At 38.2% G+C, this 21945-nt stretch overlaps 1 protein-coding gene across 7 annotated transcripts in view; it reads right to left on the reverse strand.

Moving 5' to 3' along the window:
* Positions 1-21945, reverse strand: part of LOC124176239 (cell growth regulator with RING finger domain protein 1-like) — a 58040-nt gene that overhangs the window by 3491 nt on the left and 32604 nt on the right. For 5 of the 7 annotated variants that reach the window (XM_046557217.1, XM_046557218.1, XM_046557215.1 and 2 more), the window contains 3 exons: positions 2306-2477; positions 987-1128; positions 779-886 (listed from right to left, as the gene is read on the reverse strand). In XM_046557217.1, coding sequence (XP_046413173.1) covers positions 779-886; positions 987-1128; positions 2306-2477 — 422 coding nt within the window. The remainder of the gene's footprint in view (positions 1-778; positions 887-986; positions 1129-2305; positions 2478-21945) is intronic. The other 2 variants (XM_046557220.1, XM_046557219.1) reach the window with 2 other exon arrangements.

The raw sequence follows: 21945 nt of genomic DNA on the forward strand, positions 1-21945 counted from the left end.
TAAAGCGAGCCGTTTTGCTTAAGGATCCGTCGGGCGTTTATCGGTACAATTATCGAGAAATCGTGACGAAACGGTGACAATAATAATAATAATAAAGAAAATACACGTAGTAATGGGTTCAACAAACGCGACTGGAGTTGAATGATTTCATTGCAACGACGAGTCATATTCCATCGACGCATATATGATTGTGGAAGGTAAATCAAGCTCCGAAAACCACAGGTTCAAACACTTACGTCTGACGCATCCCTGATGATAATTTGTTTCAAATATTTTCTGGATAATTTCATTTAGTTGGTAGTGATTTAAATCAGCTGTGCAACGAAACCATAAAAATACATGTCCCATCCAATTCTCCAGCAAAGAGTAGTTGAATACAAGGGCACCGTTAAATGCAATATTGATCGGCATGTGGTTACATGCAGATAGCATTCAATAAACAGAAGTGGTATTCGGATCAATTGCAATTTAGAATCAACATTAATATACGGCATGTACATAAATGTGTTGACGAGTCATTCAAACGTACTTCATACTTTTTCCTCTCAATAGTACATGAAGCTTTAATCATTGTAAAAAGTAAAAAAGAAGCCGCATTTCTTGGTGACAAATCAAATAAGCTTTTAGGGTTGACGCCAACAACTTTTGAAAAAAGTTGTATGCTTGCGACATTGCCGGATAAAAGAGAAATACGTAGAGAAAAATGGCAAGAATTCTCGAGTTATCCTACTTTTTTTTTTTGTTTGACAGGTTATATTAGTCAAAAATCGCGACTAACCTTGAGGCACGATAACTGCCCGTTAGCCTGTTTGAGATACTGAGCCAAGATAGAAGTCGGTAACGTACAAACACTGTCCTTAATGTGAACTACGTTGACGAGAGCGACCTGAAATGAAATTTTCTTAGCTTTAGAAATACCGCAGGCATAATATTATAAACTGATCGGATTTTCAAAAAAGAATAATCGAAGACTCTTGAAGGCTTACCGTCTCGTCGGGGTGTAGATCTCTCGTATCTATACGCGTCAAGAATATCACAAGAGGATAGCAGAGGCGAGGTGGCGTTCCCAGTTCCAATTCCGGCGCCGGAAGTGACAGTCTTAAGGTTTGCTCCCCGTGAGGCTGTCTACTGTGTCGTAGGGTCAAGGAAAAATTACCATGACAATATTTTCTCTGAATCAATTATTTTACATCACTCTGTCTCTCATCGGTTGTGCCGATCTTTTTCACCTATCCTTTTTTGAACGGATTAATTCTTCCAGTTAACCGTAAGGAAAGTTGCTGTCGAAGAAATGAAAGCTAATAAGATTATTCACCTTGTGAGAAGAAGGTAGTAAGATTCTGCGATCTAGATTTACCGTTAACAAAAATACCTCAAAACTTGCAAAAATTTCAGAAGTTTCTACGACCGTTATGAAATCTCACAGACGTTTTTAGCCGAAAGATTGAGCATGATTTTTAAGTAGGGTGATATTCTGAGAAAATGTTTCATTATATGAAAGACGTGTCCTCTTAAAATGGAGATACGAGTCACGTATAGAGAGTGTCTTCGACGAACATTAATAATTGCTTATTATATCTGTATATATATATATATATATATGTATACGTAGGTAAAAAGGAAACTTGTACGGAACGAACGTATCTCTCCGTATACGAGAGGATGATTCGGTGAATAAAAGTAGGTCAAGGATGAGGAATACCAAATTGAGAAAGTGACCGGCGTCGGAAGTCTGGCGTATGTATGTATGTGTGTATGTATTTATGTACGTATGTATGTACATATCGCGTATGCTATTTGCACGGATCATTACAACCTTACACATAGCGGCATTCGGCTAACGGGTTTACAGGTACCTAACCGTTGGATTGAGAAGAAAAAAAAAGCTATTCGCAGCGATATGATAAATTCACCCATTAAAATTTTAGCACACACGAGAATATCACGCGAATGAAAGTACGAAGTCGAAAACGGAATTGGAACAAGTATTATCTTGGATCGAAGTAATTTTATTCAGTGTCTTTACAAGGAATGAGACGATAATGCTATGGTGATAAAAGAAAAGTGAATTTTATATCGCGACTTCAACTTCACCGAATATTTTAACCGAGTCGCGGTGATACGTTGGAATATAAAAATTGACTTTCCCTTTGGATGGATTAATTACTTTCGCTGGATCTCGCACGCAGACTGTATAATCCTCGCTCGCGTGACGATCCTCATCGTTTATATTATCACCGATTTACACTCGGCAGGACACGTTATCGTTTACATATACACAGAGAGATTAGAACGAAAAGGATACGCTTGCGGTGGAGTTTGATACTGAGCATGACCTTGAAGGAGTGTTCCCTTCAAGGATGCATCCCTGAGTGCGTTCCAAGGTCTCCAAAGTGCGAGATGCAGCTCTCGTATACTGACACCCCAAATCGCCTGCAACGAGTACTCCACTTGGCTGGATACTTCGCACTCGACTTCTGAAACAGAGGAGAGAGCATATTTTTTAGTTACACAGGACTAAAGATACTCCAGACTTTATTTATTTATTTATTTTTTTTTTTTGAAACGAAAATGAGTTTATACCCAAATTTCGTTCCCTCTCAGAGACCAAAATAAAATATCAACGATGCGGAGAAATCCGGTTCGATCTGATAAACTGTCGTGAGAATACTTTGCTCGGCTTTTAAAAATCTCAATTACGATACAGCGCATGCGTGTAATAAATTTGTCACACAGGAAACCTGTCCAATAATAAAAATCCCAACAATATTATCATTATTATTATTATTTCAACAATTTTTATTATTCCGTACATTATCCTCCCCCGAGGTATCGTGGATGGAATCTGGGTTCGTTTTACAGCCGTTTTCAAATGCTATTCCCGTGTATCGCAGGACCATGAAAATTCTCCGTTATAGCCTGCGGTGGTCCTACCGTATAGGAAAAACAGTTGAACCTTAGTTAGCATTCATGAGATTAATGCAAGTCGTTGGGTGAGTGGGTAGTAACTTTGGTGAATTGGAGTTAATTGCCTTAATTGCCTGACGAGACGTTGAGTTTTTCTTTACATATATTTTTTTTTTTAACCGTAAATTCCAGGCCGTTGCACAGCGACTGGGAATATTTAATTGTTATTGCTGCATTCTTTATAAGAATGATGATGTGACAAACGATTTACGGCGACAGGACAATGCGCGACGACCCTCCGAAGCCTTTAAATTGCAAAACTGCGCAGAGTGCGGCGATTATGACGGTGACCGGTTTATCCGGATTGCTGGTGAGTGGTTAATAAACTGCAGTTCGTAGCAGGAATACCGCGCTGCATATATCGGACTTTTCCTCAAATAAATTGATTATACGCAACGGGGTCTTACGGAATGGAAGGCCTTGTGTAACCGCCGCGGCATCATTTAGTGGCTTGGTATAATATCAAATTGCGTAACTTGGCACAGTTCTCGAGATTTTCTTTAAGGACGTTACCGCAGCGTGATGCCGGAACGTTACGCCAACAACGGAGAAGCGTGCAGCTCGATATTCGAGCACCAACCAAATTGTCGACCGATCGCAGATGTAACGATTTGAAGGACGACTAAAGTCGGTAACCGTTAATGCGAAAGTAAAATAAAAAACCGATCTCAATTCGTGCCTATCAATTTTTCATTCACGGGCAGAATCGTTAATGGGGGTATTGCATTAATGTCGCAGAAAATGCAATTTCGAAATCACACGAAAGTTTGATTCAACTATATTACAAACGTAGTTGGCATACTCGGCGATTACACGAAAATAGGCTTCCGCGCAAAAATAATAATCAGATTTAAACGCCGACCGGATTCGAGATCGAGCATTGTCATGACCTTTCGTTTGGCAGACGGATTTACATATTGTCACGTGTGGTATACTAATTAACCACTAATCGGTAAATTTTGCCATATGCATATACATGCGGTGGTTAAAAGGTGCTCCGGTTATTTGACTGGGTCAAGAAGCCTTAACACGCATCGAATGGAAAAAAGTTCAATCTTGACTGCGAAACGCTGCTTGCTTCACAAATGGTGGATTTTTTTTTTTTTTTTTTTTGCAACTACATAAGAGTTTTTTTCCTCCAGCAAGTCCTTGAAACCAGAGACAAAATTCCACAGTAACTATCGAATAGGTACCAGAAGTAGGTTTGATATGAAGAAAATATTTTATTCATGTACTTGATAGTTTTCTCAGCTAAGACTTACAAGGATGTTTGGCCACCTTTTTTTCTTTTTTTTTTCTTTTTTTTTTTTTGAAAGCATATTTGACTAGAAAATAGACTCGTACGATGAACAAGATATGTGACATTTGTCATGAATTGAACAGATTTTCTTTGCTCTATATCCAAACACATGAATACATGCGAAAAATTGAAATCGCGAAACCGGTAGCGGACGTTTCCTATCAACATTTCACGCTGCAGGAAAACAAAAAGGATTTGAACGTTTATATAGGAGATTTAGTCAATACACAATCGATTTTCAAAAACTGATGACTTTCTCGATTCATAGACTTGTCTCTTGGTAATTTACAGAATGTGTGAGAAGTTAATTTTAAGATAAATAAATTTATACAAAATTAAGACAAATTGAAAGTATTGATATAATTATAAGCCTCGATTTCAATATGATCAGCAACGGAGTAAGATTGTCCGAAAATCTGAATTCGTATATCCGATCTAGGAAATGACCAGTATTGCATTTATCTTAAACTAACGATCGCTTTGTGCTTTCGGGATACTTTTTTCTATTCTCTACACTGATCTCCGTCTTTATAGTACACGTGTTTTATGGGAAACCAGTATGAACGATAAAAAAAAACTTACGCCACTTGACATTTCATCAATGTAATTCAAATGAAATCGACGAGGAAGTTTTATCAAACAATCACGATGGCGCAAAAACTTGCTAAAAGTAAAAAAACCTTGCGGACCTTGAACAACCCATACTTGTAATAGTAGTTATAGAAATAACGGAACATCAATGGAATGAAAATTTCCTAGTTGAGATTCCTCGAGATAATTTATTCGACAAACTTTTTATGCACTTTTAACATTTTACTCTCGGCATCCGAAAGCAATGATGCCGGAAAGTTTTTAGACTATTCCCAGATAATCATCAACCTCTTATACCAGAGTTTGAATAGTGATATTTTACCATCTTCACCAAGGAAAAGAAAACAATGGCACACCCACGCACATGTTAAACGCGTATTCATTTGTGTACATCATATGAAAGGAAAAATCCAGCAAACATTTCAACATATTTTATACATACTGTAGACAGCGTACAGAATAATTATATACCGTTTGGTTAATTCAGCTGACAATATTTCATAGCTGAACATTTGTCTCCGTTATTACGCATTGATTATAACGTTACTATATACGTAACGCACATAGCTATAAGTGTGTCATTATCTTATCAACGTCAATAACCACTGCATACTTATATTAAACCGGTACACAAATTATTAAATAATAAAATAAATATGCATAGAAGTGATTGGTAAGTAAATCATAGATGCAAAAAAGAATCTCACAATATCCGCTTCAATATAAGTGACAAAATTTTAAGTAGTTGTGACCTTTGATATATTATTGGATTTCAAAAATCCTGTATATCACGAAAATAGTTTTGCACTCGGGATTAAGGGGTCGCCAGTATCGGAATTCGCGTTAATATTTAAACGTTTCCTGATCGTGAAATAGAAGGTATTATATGCTAACATGTTACGAGGTTCGTAGGTGGCGTCAAAATTATACCGCCTACGGTGCAGTATAATAATACGAGGACATGGGTTTAATTTTTTTTTTTTTTTTTTCATTAAATGTAATAGAAACTACAAACAAACGATCCTCGTTAAGGCGGACCTGCATATCGATGTGACTCGGGAAAAAAATTTGGTCGTAACGACCAAAACTTTGGTCCTGGCAACCAAATATCAAGGTTAATACAAATCTGGCCAAACATTATATTCATACCATCAAAAAGATTAGTTTATTTTATAGTGCGCAGAAAACAATATGTTTTAGTATCGTCTGAGAAAAACTTTGGCACTACAATCGCATAGATTCCGTTGCGATATGAAAAACAGATTTAGACAGTAAAATGATTTTTTAAAGATTGACAAATAATGGTTTCATTGTTGTGACTTGAAATATTATGATTTGATTGTAATGAATACGCCAGCTGAATTAAGCGCCATATCAAACAATGACAAAGAAATATGTGATTGTGAATCGACAGGCGTATTAATTCAATGACATCAGACCATGAATGATTTAGTTCTGCTAATTATACTAGACAGATGCCTGGAGTCTGTTATAATAACTGCTCACCTTACTTTTCTTGCGGGAAAAGTTTTTTAACGTGTTACAGAGAGTATTTTACCATTTAGACAAAAAAAATTTGATAGATTTCCGATATAAAATATTGTCTGTCAGCGATAGTCAATTAGTAACTCTCATGATTACGTAGATTTTATTAATCTCTATCCACCGAATAGATTTAGTGAACCGTACGAAGCAATTTCGTTGAATCTACCAGAGGTTATTCGATATCTTGATAATATCATAAAAACAACTATTACTTCATTAAATTGACTAAATTAAAATCGAGATTTCGTATTCATAAGTACATTCAATTAAATCTAAATTATTTTACAATTTCGAACCAATTGTTTCGTTAATTTTGATACTGGCAACTACAAAATGTATCTGGAAATTGATATTTTTTTGTGTTTTTTGTCAAAAAGTTTTCTCCAAATGTATGCGACACCAACATACGTTTGCAACGGATTTCGCCGTAGGGAGTTTCGAGAATTTTCGATGCAAGTTACCCAACCGCGGTAAATGAATATATTCATCGCGGGAATGATCATTGCGAAAGAGAGATGAGACGAGCTTGAAGAATTATTATGCGTATACCTGTAAAACAACAACCGAGACTCCTTCGTTTGCAGTGTAACCTTTACGGCATTTGCTTGGCCATTACAGTGCGGGCGGTTTTTGCGATCAGGAACTTGAGAGGACAATCGACGAGGATGTATCCTCACGCTTATAGATACGGCACTGTTAACGTCTCCTCCTCAAATAGAGGCTATTACGTAAATTGTAAATTGTACGCCTCGCGCGTTTCTTTCGGTATTGAGCAATGTTGCAATAATATTGCGCCTTGATTGCTGCAGTCGGAAATTGCAAAGTTGTAATAGGAAGACGAGTCGAGTCTCTATATATATATACACACGTCATCTTCTTTTCAACTTCATTACCGACAATAGTACAATATGCATTGAAATTCGCATTAATTTACGTAACTGGGGAAAATGAAATTGTAAGTTAAAAATTCTCTTCCGATCGTTACTACAAAGCTCTGTTCTCATCTTGCACAGAATCACCGATTTAGTAACTCCGCATACCGTGAGAAATTTCTAGTTGAGCAGGTTAAATTCCTTGACAATTCACCATTTTTTAACCTCAAGCGAAAAACACAGTTTCGGATAAAACAAAAATGCAAATTAGTTTTGTATCTGTGACAAAAAAAATAAAAATAAAAATCTAGTATCTACACATTATATACTTTTTCATTGTCGTCACTAATATTTTGATAATTTGACATTGTTGCTACGACAAATTGATATGAAGGCCTACTTGAATTGAAATAATACAGTTAACTACGATTAACAACAAAACAGATTTGACGTTGCAGTAACAAAAAAATTTGCTATCGACAGTGGTAACTATACACTAAATACTAACTTGTACCACATTTTTTTTTTTCTTTTGACATAATTCCGAAGTTTCTTTTAGACCAGATCGTCGATCACGTATCGGTAATTTTCCCACGAAATGCATTAAACAATTGCCCCCTAAAATTAATACGATCGTCGAAATTAGGCACGCGATTGCGAACCAAAAGCCGTTTAGTTTTCGTTTTCGCTGATATTTAAGTAGGTAATTATTACCAAGTCGCGGAACTATACCTATACATATGCATAAATGTATGCCACGGTGTATGGACAGGCGTTTACATGCTTAAACAGAGATCGCCTCGCTCGCCAAATACACTCTCTCACTTGCCGGAGGCGCGAGAGTGATTTTTTAGAAAAGAAAATAAAACGCACGACATCTTTGTACACTCATTTTCATAAAAGCGAAAGGCGAAATTTCTCTGGAGGCAAATAATTTTTTTATTTTTTTCTTCTTCTTCTTCTTTTCTGCAACAGCCAACACCGACGTCGCTTGACAATCCTTCTACGATTCAACGGGATTACAATTTATTGCATCTCGTTGTATTCAGTTTCTTCGACTCGTTTCTAACGTAGTAACGTTTAGTAACCGATACATCGTATCTAGTCAAATTTACAACTGAACCGATTCCCTCATTTTGTGACTCATTCAAACGACGACTAAAGTTAAAAACGGTACCTGATCAACTTTTAACTCACGGTAATTTGATATTCGCAAAAACGAGCTAACTCGAAGATGTCGCGGAAAAAAATTCACTAAAATCAAATGATCGGATATACGTGTGAGCTTTAATCCAGTATCAAGTTGGTAATACAGGTATACCTTGTTGTAGCGCTATAAAATTAGCATAAGTGGCGTGAAAGGTCAAAAAAATTTGTTTACCCGTACAAGTAGGTATATATACTTTTTATACGTATAAGCTGCTCACTTTTTGGACTGTTGATATAGTGAAAAAAAAATCGAATTTGTCTCTCAACTAAACACATGCACGGGTTTAAAAAGCTCGATCTCTGATCAGCGAACTCGTATGCAATAATCAACGCTCTACGTAGAAGATGATAATTTTTTGTCCCTAAATCTAGCTCGTTAGAAATTATGAGTATATATTTACGAGTGTACAGGTGATCGTTACCTTTTTTTTTTTTTTTATCAAAACTTGAAATCGATTCGCAATCTATCGTTAAATCATGGTGCTATTATCAGAAAGTGCGCTGCTCTGCTCGACCTGAGCTGAATAAATAATCGTACAAATTATTTTTCATCTATAATTATAATTCTCTGTGAGACGTGAGCTTCGAGGTTATATTTATCAAATTATTCCATCATTAATTCATGTAATAATCTATCCCACCCTAGAATCAGTAAGATAATGTATAAAAAAAAAAAAAATTCAAATCGAATAGATATTTTACGAAAAATTGGGACGTATTTTCAGAAATTCGATAAAGATCGGTCACGTGATCCTGTTGTCAAAACGCTAAACATTTTCGCGAGCGTTTCTTACTCGTTTCCAAAATATTTAATTAAACTTTATTTCACGGTCCTGACGAATTATCGATCGTCCGTCACCTGCGTAACATCCCGGCTTCTGAATCAAGCGATTGCAGTTCCGCGGAATCATCATATCGCACCCCGGCGACAAGGCTGAGACAATTCAAAAATTGGCATTTTTCAGGTGGAACCGTATTTGAATATCTGTAGTTAGTAGAATTTGCCGTCACAAAGCAGTGAACAACAAACAACTTCCACAAGCATTCATGGCTTTTACTCCTAGTTATTTGCATCTGCTGAAAATTTCCAATTTTCGAATTGTGTCACCCTTGTCGCCGGGTTGCGAATTACACGTCATCCACTCGTCCCCGGATCTGAAAATCGGATCTAGATTCCACAGGCTCTGCGATTAAATCCATTAATCGTTTACTTGAATCAATTATTTATATATCTATTTATGTATTTCAATTTATCTACCTATCCATTTATTTCTCGATAAATCCACCAATAGCACGGCCCTAACTTGAGGTAAAAAAAAGAAATAAAAAAAATAAAAAAATACGTGTACATAACTCTGCCAATCCGTCTTAAATCGATCACGTGTCACGTGTGTGCATACTCGAAACATCTCAAGAATGCAATTTCGTACATCCGCGTCAGTCGAGTCCAAGGGTGAATGTGTGTGTGTGTGTGTGTGTGTGTGTGTGTGTGTGTGTGTGTGTGTGTGTGTGTATATCCATTATATATATATAAATTCGCATTTTCCAAGAGCGATCGGACTGCACGCGTGTCTCGTATTGCATTGTTCGACGTTTAAGGCGAGTCAATGTCGAGTCGGACGCAAGGTGGCGAGTCAACTCGACGACACAATACGAGTCTTGTGTGAACTCGCGCGGTGTTTTCGAGGTGAGGACGAATATATGTACGTACACCCGTACGCAATGTATTATTCTCCTTACGGATGTAAGAGATTAATCATCCGAGGTACGAAGGTTTCGCTAATTTCCAAACATAAGTCAACAATCAAGCCTAAGAGGTACACTGGAATACACGTGTGTAATACCTACGATATATTTGAAATTAAAAAGCAAATTAATCGCGTACATTCGAGCGTTCGATAAAAGCTAATTATACCGACGTGCAAGTATGTGCGATTCGTTTGTTTGCTTTTTATCATTTATTTCCCTTCCCCTCAACGATAACGCTCGCGTAGAACGCGTAGAACGCGTCGAGGATACAAAATTGCAACGAATTTTAATTGCAATAATAATAAGTAAGCATATACAAATACCTAAATCGTTTAAAACTAATCATCATAAATACAGGACTTTATTTAGCTAGATCGCTATATTTTACGCCGTGCATGCTTGTAACGTTGTATGTGGTTATTGATTCAAGCCGCGTATAATGAATAACTGAGAGACACGATCCGTCCTTTCGAAAATGGCAAACCAGTCGGTGGGTGAGGTGGCTCGTCGAGATGGACCAATCTTCGATTTATCGTTAGGAAGGAGTCAGACAATTAAAACTAACAATTCATCAAGGTTGTTCCGCATGCTTTGGGATCTCAAATCGTCCGAACCTGACGAAGAGCCTTACATGCAAAAACAAAAAAATAAATAAAAAATAAAAGAAAAAAATAAACCAATAAACGATTTCACGACGAATGGTACAAAAACGCAATGAACCAACATCAGGAGGCAATTCGTTGGCCACACAATCCTGCAAGAATTAACGGTCTTGTGGAGTTATGTACCCTAAAGGTATAAAGCCGTAGACATAACATTGCAAGGGAGTCAATTCAAAAGAACTGCGTAGAACTGCACATCTGAATATGCATGTGTATGTTCGGAGATTATATTTGCGCATACACGAACGAAAATTTATTTTTGCTCAAACACCTCGCTGCGCTGGCTGGCAGTTATTTTCTGTATAATATTATTCATCCCCAGCTCGTTAACGAATTTTTCTTAAACGCATTGCATACGGTACAAAATACGATTATTATGCGACATTGGCACGCAAACAATACAACGCACGAAACCGCACCGTAATTCTTCACGACGATAAATTGCGAAGCGAGGATTTTCTTTTCGTTTCACTACACGAGCAGTATTATTATTATAACAACAACAACAACAACAACAATAATAATAATACAACGATTATCAAACCGAATGATAAGTTTCCCTAATTGCATGATATGTAATAACTTAGCGCCGGCAGTTCGAGGAAATTGTGAATAACGTAGATTTATATGATAATATATAAAATAAGGATAAGCTCAGCGACTTAACAAAGATGGTGTATTTTTACTTATGTTGTACGCAAATTTTACGTCGCGACGAATGAAGTGAAGAGGTGCATACGGTATAATGTACTTGAAATTCGGGAAAGACAATTTGCCGATCACATTAGCGGGCGTTGAACAAGCCGAGAATCGATAATAGCCGATTAGATCGCAACTATAACTGCACGGACGTGCGTTTTTGCAGTGTCCTCCGGACTCGCGGGTCTTTCATTATTCGCGCGGTATCGCGCCGATGACGCAGAACCCGAGGAATTAACAATCGGCAATGTTTTCATCGATTCGTTCAGTCACGATTGATCCTGTAAAGTAAATACGCATCCCAATTTCGCAAGAATAGGAAGACTTTGGTGACTGTTGGTAATATTTTGCAAAAAAGAAAAAAGAAAAAAAAAACCCACTGACAATAAGAAACAAGAACTCAGGCGGTGGCGCATAAGACGTCATAGTGATTATAGCGAATATACATTATACAATTTTTGATTAGTTATTAATCACTCAATTTTATTGTATTACGTACATTAATTATCCTGCCGAGATTATTAAATATCAGTTAAAATACCGAATTAGTATAACGACGCTTGAGATAAAAATGTCAGATTTTTATTACGTCTATCTAATATCGATAATACATTACATCATAATCGATTTATGTAAGAATTTGACGATGTGGTTTTAGTAGTTTTTAATTATTAACGTTCATTTCATCGGCATATTATTTTCGGGTTAGTTGCTGATTGACTCAATGGACATGTTTATGCAGTTACGGTTTTAATTTATGAATCACGACTGGATGATCGGAGAGCCGAAAAGGAATTACTGGCTGTATGAATATTGTAATTAAACAGTAACTAAAATGTGCGAATTTAAATAAACCAACCATCTATATACCATTTTATTTTTTTTTTTTAATTATTATTTTTTTTTTCACACGAATTCCCGTCCGACGGCCGCTCGACCGTGTTCGTGAGTTGAATTTTTAACATAATACATGGGTCGAGTTTTTTCTTCCAAAATCAAAATTAAAAATGTTTTTCCTCCTTTTATTATCGTCACCGTCCGATCGCTGTTACATCCATGCAATACGATACCTTGTGCCGATAAATCGTACGTCGTCCGTGCTATGGTAATTAGGCATTGGTTAAGGAATTGGACGTGACCTCATAACAGGTGCAGACTGCACAGCAGCGGGCACGGAGCTTGTCCGCGTTATATAAATATCATATGTACGTACGTACGTATGTATGTATTTATTTGTATAATAAATACCGTATGTGGAAAAGAGTCGAGAGTTACCATGTAAAGAATTAATTTGACATTGACACCTAAAAAACAAGGTGAGATAAAAATACCTATTACAGATGTTTTCCTCGCGATGACGATAACGAGCATCCATGATCATCGTCGTCATCGTCATCGTCGTCATCATCGTCATCGAGAGTGCAGCAGATGCAACGTGATACACACGTGTCGCATATCAGAGATGATCAAATTCTTTCTCCAATAACTTTCCCGTTTATGCAAAAATGCATAAATAAACCGAAGAGAGATACGCTTCTTTTTTATCTTCATTTTGTGCCATTTCTTACGAGATCGTAGCAATTAGGTCTCAAGATCCAAGGTACGAGAAATGCGAAGGCGAATTCGGGTGCCTTGGCATTTATACCGTATCGTTAGAAATAATATCTTGCAGTCGCGGTTTCGATTCTGATCGCTTCTCGACTGTCGTGTAACTAATTTTAATCATAAAATATAATCATACGTACCGTACAATAGGCAAAAGCATGATACAAAATGAAATAACCAACAATGTATGAATAAATATGTATATATAAATAAATATATCATGTATAATATGTATTTCAAGATCATATATATATAGACGTAAACAAAAATATGTTTCGAAACGATTTTGTACCGTGCGTCGTCACGCGTTAATCTTTCGGAAATCTACTCTGATAATTGCAATGACGTACATAAAAGGATAGCAAAATATACATACTTGCGTATAGATGATGCATGTACAAATATTATCATTATTATTGTTTTTGTTTAATTGCTTTTTCTTTTATTTTATTATTATTATTTTTTTTTTTTTTCAGAGAAGGCACCGTCAAGTTCAAGGTAACGCGAGTTATGCGAAAGAAAACATTTTCGATCATTCGCGGTCCAAGCAGGTAGATGTACGTACGTAGGTACATAAAAGGTGCAAAATATAATCAGGTTTAATTGAGGAGGGAAGAAACAAAAAAAAAAAAAAAAAAAGAAAACACACAAAGAAACACCGACTTGCGTTTTACAAAACAGAATTGTAAGGTCGATCGCTTTGCTCGGGGGCGAACTAGAAGCCTGTAAAGCATCCGTAAGGCTGTACGTAACACTAACAATAAGGTACGTACGTACAGCTGAAAACCGAACAATATCCTTCGTCGTACAGCGAACACGATCAACAGCCTTGACAGTCAGCGAATTTTAAAGGTTTGTAACTCCTCGCAGTACCGGATAGGTGTATTGTTCCGCTATATCGGGGAATTTTTTCTCACAGTAGATAAATCACATCCGTGACGTTCCATTCCCAACGTAAGTTTCACGCTTCGCGAATTTCATTTCGTGCAGGAACGTAGTTTGTACTTTTTGCTTGCAGCTTGAGAGGAGCGACGAATATTACGCTTAAACTCACGCGCAAGGTATTTTAACCGAGTACTTTTTGGCCCCCTGAAATGCGTGACAAAACACGTGTCAAAGAAAAACAAAATTTTTGTTTTTTTTTTGTCAAACGATTTTCAGGATACGAGTAACTTTCCCGAATCTCGCTACAGAACAGCGATTCGCCGTGAAAATTTGAACCCTTTCCGTTCGTTTGTTTATTTAACAAATAGGAAGAAAAAGCGGTGAGTTTCCTCGGTCGGTAAGGGTAGGCGTACTGCGTCACCTTGAGAAAAATTATTTAGTTAAAACCGGAGTAGAGTTACTTTCATAAACGACAAAAGTATCATCATGAGCTGAAAATATCGGGAAAGTATTCCGTGTTCATCGTGATTATTCACCATTTTTAATTAACGATACGCACCGGCTGCTGTGCATACGTCCAGCCTATCCAAAATAAAACAGCAGAATCGTATGAATGATGAGAGAAATTTGCGGTTTGTTTGATCAGTGAAAAATATTATTGCGATTCAAACTCAGCCACATGTATTCAATGCAAGTACCCGCCTACCCTAAGCCTCGCATTCATCTCAATGAAGTTGGAAAAACTCAAGGATTATACATTAATATTTAAACCGTCTGAAAATGATCGGCGAACCCAGCATTAATCATATATTTATATACATTTACATACAATCAATATCACGATGCTGTTTATTCAACACGCAGATGTTGCTGAGTTGTTAAACGTGCATGACGAAGAAGAAGCCGGTCAAATTATTTTCAGATTTCTCAACGACTCGGCATATCAAAATTCGTCAAGGCCACTTGAAGTTTCACTCGATATCCGGTGTGTGTTTTAACAATCGCGAAATCGGCTGATAATATCGTTTGGTTCGAATCGGCGATAACGAATCGTTACGCAATAATACACACTCGAGAACCATGAGCCGCCACTCTTCGAGCAACGCGCGTCGTCTCTAACGTACAAAGGAACGAAAGAAAGGGTCACGCCATTAATTCAACAATTAATAATGACTCGGATAGTATACGGTGTAAAAATAGAATTATATCGAGGCAATAAAACTCCGTGAATGGCGTAACAGGCAGCCATCTCGCGAAACAATTCCTTCACGTACGCGTATTACGTTGGTACTATACGTATTACTCGTGGGAGAATAAACGCTTATGTGTGTGTGTGTGTGTGTGTATGATTATGTGCATATATGTATATATATATACATATACACACACGTACACAGTCATATACACGTACGCGCGTCGTGTGAAAGATTGCATAATATCGAGGGTATTGATCTTGCATATCTGGAAACATCGGCCGGTCCGTTTTGTCTGCAGGTATGCTTTCACCGAGCGATGCTGTAATAACCCAGTAGCTCTGCATATATCGAGCCACGTGCGTTTCTCCAATATGCATGTATGTATGTATGTAGATACATCAGGGTGTAGCACGAAAAAATAATTTGCGAATTTCCGTTGCAGCACCCTCTGAAAAGTTTGTTTGGGTTACGGGAAAGATTCTCCCCAAAGATGAGCGATGCACGTTACGTCTGAAATGGCATTAAAAAAGAGAAAAAAAAAAAAGTGTATACATTTTCCTAGATAATTTGTTGAAAATGTAATTTATCGTTCAACACCTTTCGACAATCGGATTTGCCTTGCGATCAGCTCGAAAGTCGCTTTTGCAAAGGTTGCATGTCCTGCAGCGTAACGGAAGACGACAACATTTTCGCTTCGGCCAATTGACTCCGTCTCTTGCTAAAGTGAATGTTTGTTTCAAGGCTGTATAAATCGAGCATATATAAAAAATATGCAATAATAATGTCAAATTAAACGCGAGATATTTCCAACGAAGAATAATAACGAAATAGATAAATAAAATAACATAGACGCGGGGTAAAAGGATGATCGTCAAGTTCCACGAATCGGTCGTCTGCGCGTGAATTGTTTACCAATAAAAAGACCGTGGATCGGTCAGTCGTGTTATTGTTTTATCCGCAGCACGCCGACGACTAAATCATCAGGTTTTAGGCGGGCGTTGGGCTCATTAGCGATGCCATCTGTGACTCCTGTGAGGTGAATTAATACGATTGATCAATATTCGGTATTTGCATGAGATTTCGTCCTTCCTTCTTTGGCTCGCCATCGCTCACGATCAACGTGCGATCTCTCAGTTACCCAGATACGTAGGTATCACATTCGACTTCTCACCGTAGGTTTCACGTGGGCTAATTGCAAGTGTAACACTCGTGCACTGAATCAAGCCTAAAGCTCGAAACCTCGTCAACGAAATGTGCAAAAAGCTGTACCGACCGGTTATCAAAAACTGAACCCGTATACTTTGTTTTGGAATTAATGCAGCGACTAAATATTCGTGCAATAGCTACGTACTTCAATAATCTCGTACGTCATCGTCATCGTCATTATCTCGCCGCTGTTTATTACCACACGTTTATACTTCCAACGATTAGAATCTTGATGAACTTTGTCAGTTACATTATACGTACACTTTTGCAACAGTGTGACCCGTATCAATAACCACACTCTAACAATGAGTCACGTTGCGTTTCTTTTAGCATTTCGTTGATTACACGCCGAACAATGAATGACGCCAAAGGCAGAAACAGACAATCGAATGTATATTATGATACGATGAGGTGGTTCAAAAAACTCGCATATTGCGAGTACGAAGGCACGGTGTGCGTCAACGTTCGTTGGCTTCGTATCATTTTCACGGTAAAACCAAGAGGACGTAATTAAATTGTTTCAATTCTATATGCGATACGTGTATATACTTAATTCTACGAATACGAGTATTATGAATTACGATTCAAGGTCCGAGTCTATCGTCATGCGTCACTCAAACAATGAAAGAACGAGGATCCAAAATTACATTATAGTTTTCGACGTACGTGTAAGTCTGTTACTTTTCCTACGGTGTACCGGGTGTACGAAAACACGTCGGCGCTGACGTGACAAAAGTTCGATTTAAAACTACCGATCTCTTCTTCGGCGAAGCTTCCAGTCGATGTCACTTGTCCCGAACGAGTCTGTTAAAATATTGGCATACACAGAGTTATTATGAAAGCACGTGTTCCGGTCGTAGAATAGAATTGAAATTCTCACTGGCAACTCAATTTATTTGACGATGGTTAATCACATTTTTTCTCACTCCGTTTCATCCCACTCACATTTCAATCCAAATATTATAAGATACTAATTGCGTTACGAAGAATTACCCGCCCGAATTGACCGTGGTCACATGTTAAGAAAAAACAAAAAACGAGAAGTATGAAAAGAACAGAAATGCACGAACAAAAAAAAACGAGTGTAACGTATAAAAAGTGCCAATTAGAGCAACGAACTATGCGCAACGGACAGCGTTCAGTGAGCAAATTACGTCACAATTCATTAAAATCTCGTATATCGAACGTGGAAATGTACTTGAGCATTGTTTTTTGCTAATGCGGATAAAAAGGAAAAAATTCTAACAAATGTCACCCCTTCGCATTCTTATACACACGGTGTTTGTCACAGTTATGCGTATAAGTACACCTATATTTAATCATTGTTAAATATCTTGACAAGAGAATGCTAATCGGTCAAACGCACGTCAATTATAACGCGAGCAATGTTTAAATGATAAAAACGTTGTAAACATACATTGCACGTGTCACACACATCGCGACAGCTTGTCACTCTGTCGGTCAATATACAAATTTCGCATACAAGATATTACTGACTTAGTTTTAGCGAAGCTTCGTTATTTTCTTATTTTTTTTTCTTTCTTCCTCTACCTCTCCGCGTACCTTGTTATTTGCAGACGTAATTTTTATGCACAGAAAAAATATGGCTACGTAGTTATCACATACGTAAATATGTGCAGGATCCGCGTATAATTGATTAAGGACAAAACCGTCCTTTGTCCTTGACAATGATGATAACAATAATAATAACAACAATACAGTGAAAACCTCCCAACATTTTTTTTCCTCACCTTTTCGATGCCGTCGTTTACAATCAGGTTGAAATTTCTGTCGTTTGCACAGCAGTTTACACCACGGTGATAATAATAATAATTTTTTGTCTTTTTGTTAAATTCCGTCTTCGTTTTTACTCAGTTTTATTTTAACGGAATTTTCGGTGTAGCTTATACATTCGCCGTCGGTAATTGCCCGATCTATCAAGGCGAATAGCTAGCGGGATAAATTTTTTCCACGCAAAGCTCATCAAGAGGAACGTCCGTCGGCAGTTGTTGGGCAAATCCCGAATCCGGAAGATTAGCGGGACTGGAATCGAATCGCGCACGGCTCGCGGGTAGGAAAGTGAAAGTTTTACCTACGCCTAGGATCAGAGATCGTTCGTTGAAGTTTTGCCACTTCTGCTCCCCAGACCAACGAACGACTCGTAACCGTTACTGTACGTTGGTACCACCTCCTATACTCTATTCTCGTTATTGTTTTAATATCGTACCTACTGGTTGCAAAATTTGCGGTGCCGAAAGTGCGCGTGGGTATAAATGTTGTGTTCTAGGTACGAAGTATTTTAAGAGTGCTTTGAATTTGTTGAACCAGGATATCACCGAGATCTCGCAGCAGCCAACGAATGTTCGAAAGTGAAGAACGAGCGATTTTACGACTCGAGGAAAATGATCGACCTTTGAATCTGCGTGTAACCAATTGCGTAATGGCGTCACGTTGCACTCACTTTGGAAAGGTTTCACCCGGTATGCAGACGAATGAATACACGCCGCGTCTCGTGGGAGATTGTTGGACCACTCGAAATAGGTATCCGTTTTCGCGTCTCTGTTCGGTTCGACGTCGAGTTGACGCGTGGTTAAATTTTTTGCAGGGCATTGAAGATAAACCGAAATTCGACGGAAAAACCTATAATTTTATAATGCGCCTGACGTGTAAGAATTCGTTCAAGATTTACATTTGTTACTTTCACGTTTAGGGTCAGTGGAGGTTTTGTGAATAAATAGTTAAATTTGCGTTTAGGTATTTAACGATGATGACGATGATGATGATGATGATGAATTTTGACAACTACTTGAGCTACTTGATGACGCGACGCTGCCGTGCGTATATAATGGGAATAAAATTATACAGGTACCTGATAAATGTTTAAAATCTCATTAAAACGGCGATTGTTGAGCGGTAAAAAGGACAATATTGGCTCGTTTCAATCGTGAGTTACGAAATTGATTCGATTATTAATTTTGACACGACGTAACATTAACAAAGGAATGATCCCGATCGGCAGCGCAGCGCAACGAAACTTCTACAGGTTAAATGTTTTTTCCCCCTACCTTTTCTCCCCCGAATAGTTTACGTAACTTACGTTGATCAGCACAAGGCAGCGAGCAAACTATGTAAGGTTCCGTATAATTAATTATAAGACGAGTTGAATAACGACTGGGTTACTTAACAGGTCGCTCTCTGTTTGAATATTATATGTTAGGTATATATGCAAACGGTAGGAAATTGAATAACTAAACGCGTTACTGCAGCGCCACAAGTTATTATTAATGATTAATTTTCACGGCACTCGCATTACATATGTAACATATATATGTCTATAAATGGGAATATTACAATATTTCCCCACTGCATCCCTGGGTCAAGGTTACATGCGTCAATAATTCATTCGGCTCTTTTATATAAATAACCATCGCTGCAATATGTACATACCTCATTTAATATATACATTATTGTCACGATTTTATACGTCAATTTGCATATATAAAAATTTATTATCTTTTATCTCTCCGTGTCATCTGCGATCGATGCAAGGATTTCTGTATTAACGGGACAGCGTCGTGCAGTTAGAAGTGACTTTAAAATTTGCAGAACTTGCAAAGTTTTACTTCATTGTCGCTTTTGGTATATATATGTATATATACACTTACTACCGACCAACATTACAAATCAATTTGCACATGCATTGCAAAAAATGGTACATGCAAATAAGAGTAGAAAAGAAAGTGTCGTGTCTCCGGTTAACGTTGAACCAAACATATTCAGTTTCGACGAAAAAGAAATTTCTTTTTTCATCGCGATATTTTACGCCAAATATTTTTTACCGTGCCTAGAGATAAATACCGAGAGACTATAAATATAAAGAGACCGTATGTAACGAGAGTGTACAGTTTACCGGATTGCAGCGTTCTCGCACCTATTTTCAGGTACAGATATTTCTAATTTTGAATCACGTTCGATCGGAGGAGAGTCAAACTTCTGTCTTCTGGGTCATCGAAGCGTAATACGTACGTGTAAATAAGATTCACACGTGCGTAAAAACGATTTTACCGAACTCCGCGTTGCGTCAGCTGTAACGACGATACATCGTCAGGCTGAATACCGCAAGGTTACTGTATCGATGCATCTTCAGAAGAAGTCGTTATTTTGCAACCTTACAGGATCACCCGAAATTCATGAAACCGTTAATACAGCATCAACAAACACAAACTTTAGTAAATTCAACTTCTTCGATTATTCCAAAGGTGCGAAATGACAATTTTTTTTACCAACGTTGCCAACTTAAATCTCGCGACTTATCAGCTGGCCAAAACCGGGTTCGTAATATCCGACGAGTTTCCAAAGGTGCCAAAAACGCTTGCACCGCCGGTTTATTACACTCTCGCTCGAATGCCCGATCGCTGTGCGTCGAAGCATCTTGATCCCGTAGCTCGCTCCTTTCGGAACGTAACCGGGAATGGAAAATATCCGGTGGTCATTGTCCAGTGAAAGGTGATCGTTGGCCGTTAAAGCGACGCTTTCTGCAGCCGACGTACAACACAGACAAACGAACAGACAGACGGACAGACGCGTGAAGCCGAGACAGGTACCTGTCCGCGGATAAACCACAGCCACAGCCACAGCCACAGCCACAGCCACAGCCACAGCCATAGCAGCCGACGCGACGGTGTTACCTCTCTTGAAAACGTAACGGGCCGCCGACTCCGATTATCAAATCTCGTTACGCAAGCAGAGAATTGCACCATCGCGGGTCTGCCGACAGGCATAAGAGACCGTGCGGTACTGGGTCAACTCCCCGCCTCGGGTAGGCATATGCCGACCATGCTTTAGCCATGGGCACCACCTGTGTACCATGGTGAACACGCACGTCTCTCCAAGCCCGTCGGTTGAAAATTTTCCCGTGAATAAACGGATTTTCCACACGCCACGGAGGAAATGGCGTAAAAATGGGTACAATTCATTCGCACGTGGTACGATACACGACGTATTGATTTTTACCAGGCTGAAGTTAGTAACGTCAACGTAACGAAACTCGAGGGATAAAAAATCGTTACGTAGCAATTTTATAATGACTTTCGAACAGTTGGCTTTCCAAAATATGACAATGTTTTTGTTTCTGAAGGATTTATCGAACGTCGGACGATTCTAAAGGTACGAAGCAATGATTTTTTTCTAAACACACGTTGTCACGGTAACGTTGCCAATTTCTTCAACCTCACGTTGATTTCCCCTTGCATGATCGTACGTACGATGATTCTTTCCGACATCTGAAATCATTCTCAAAGCTACGTCAAGGCACGGTAGTAAGTACAGACTAATCGGTAAATCCATTTGTTGCGTGCGTTCGGAACTTTTGGTCTACACGATTATTCTCATTGTCAGCGTTCAACCCGACCGCGATACCCAAGGACGTCCGAATCAACGATTCGCCAACATGCACCTGT

This window comes from Neodiprion fabricii, chromosome 2, assembly GCF_021155785.1.
Source record: "Neodiprion fabricii isolate iyNeoFabr1 chromosome 2, iyNeoFabr1.1, whole genome shotgun sequence".
Lineage (NCBI taxonomy): Eukaryota > Metazoa > Arthropoda > Insecta > Hymenoptera > Diprionidae > Neodiprion > Neodiprion fabricii.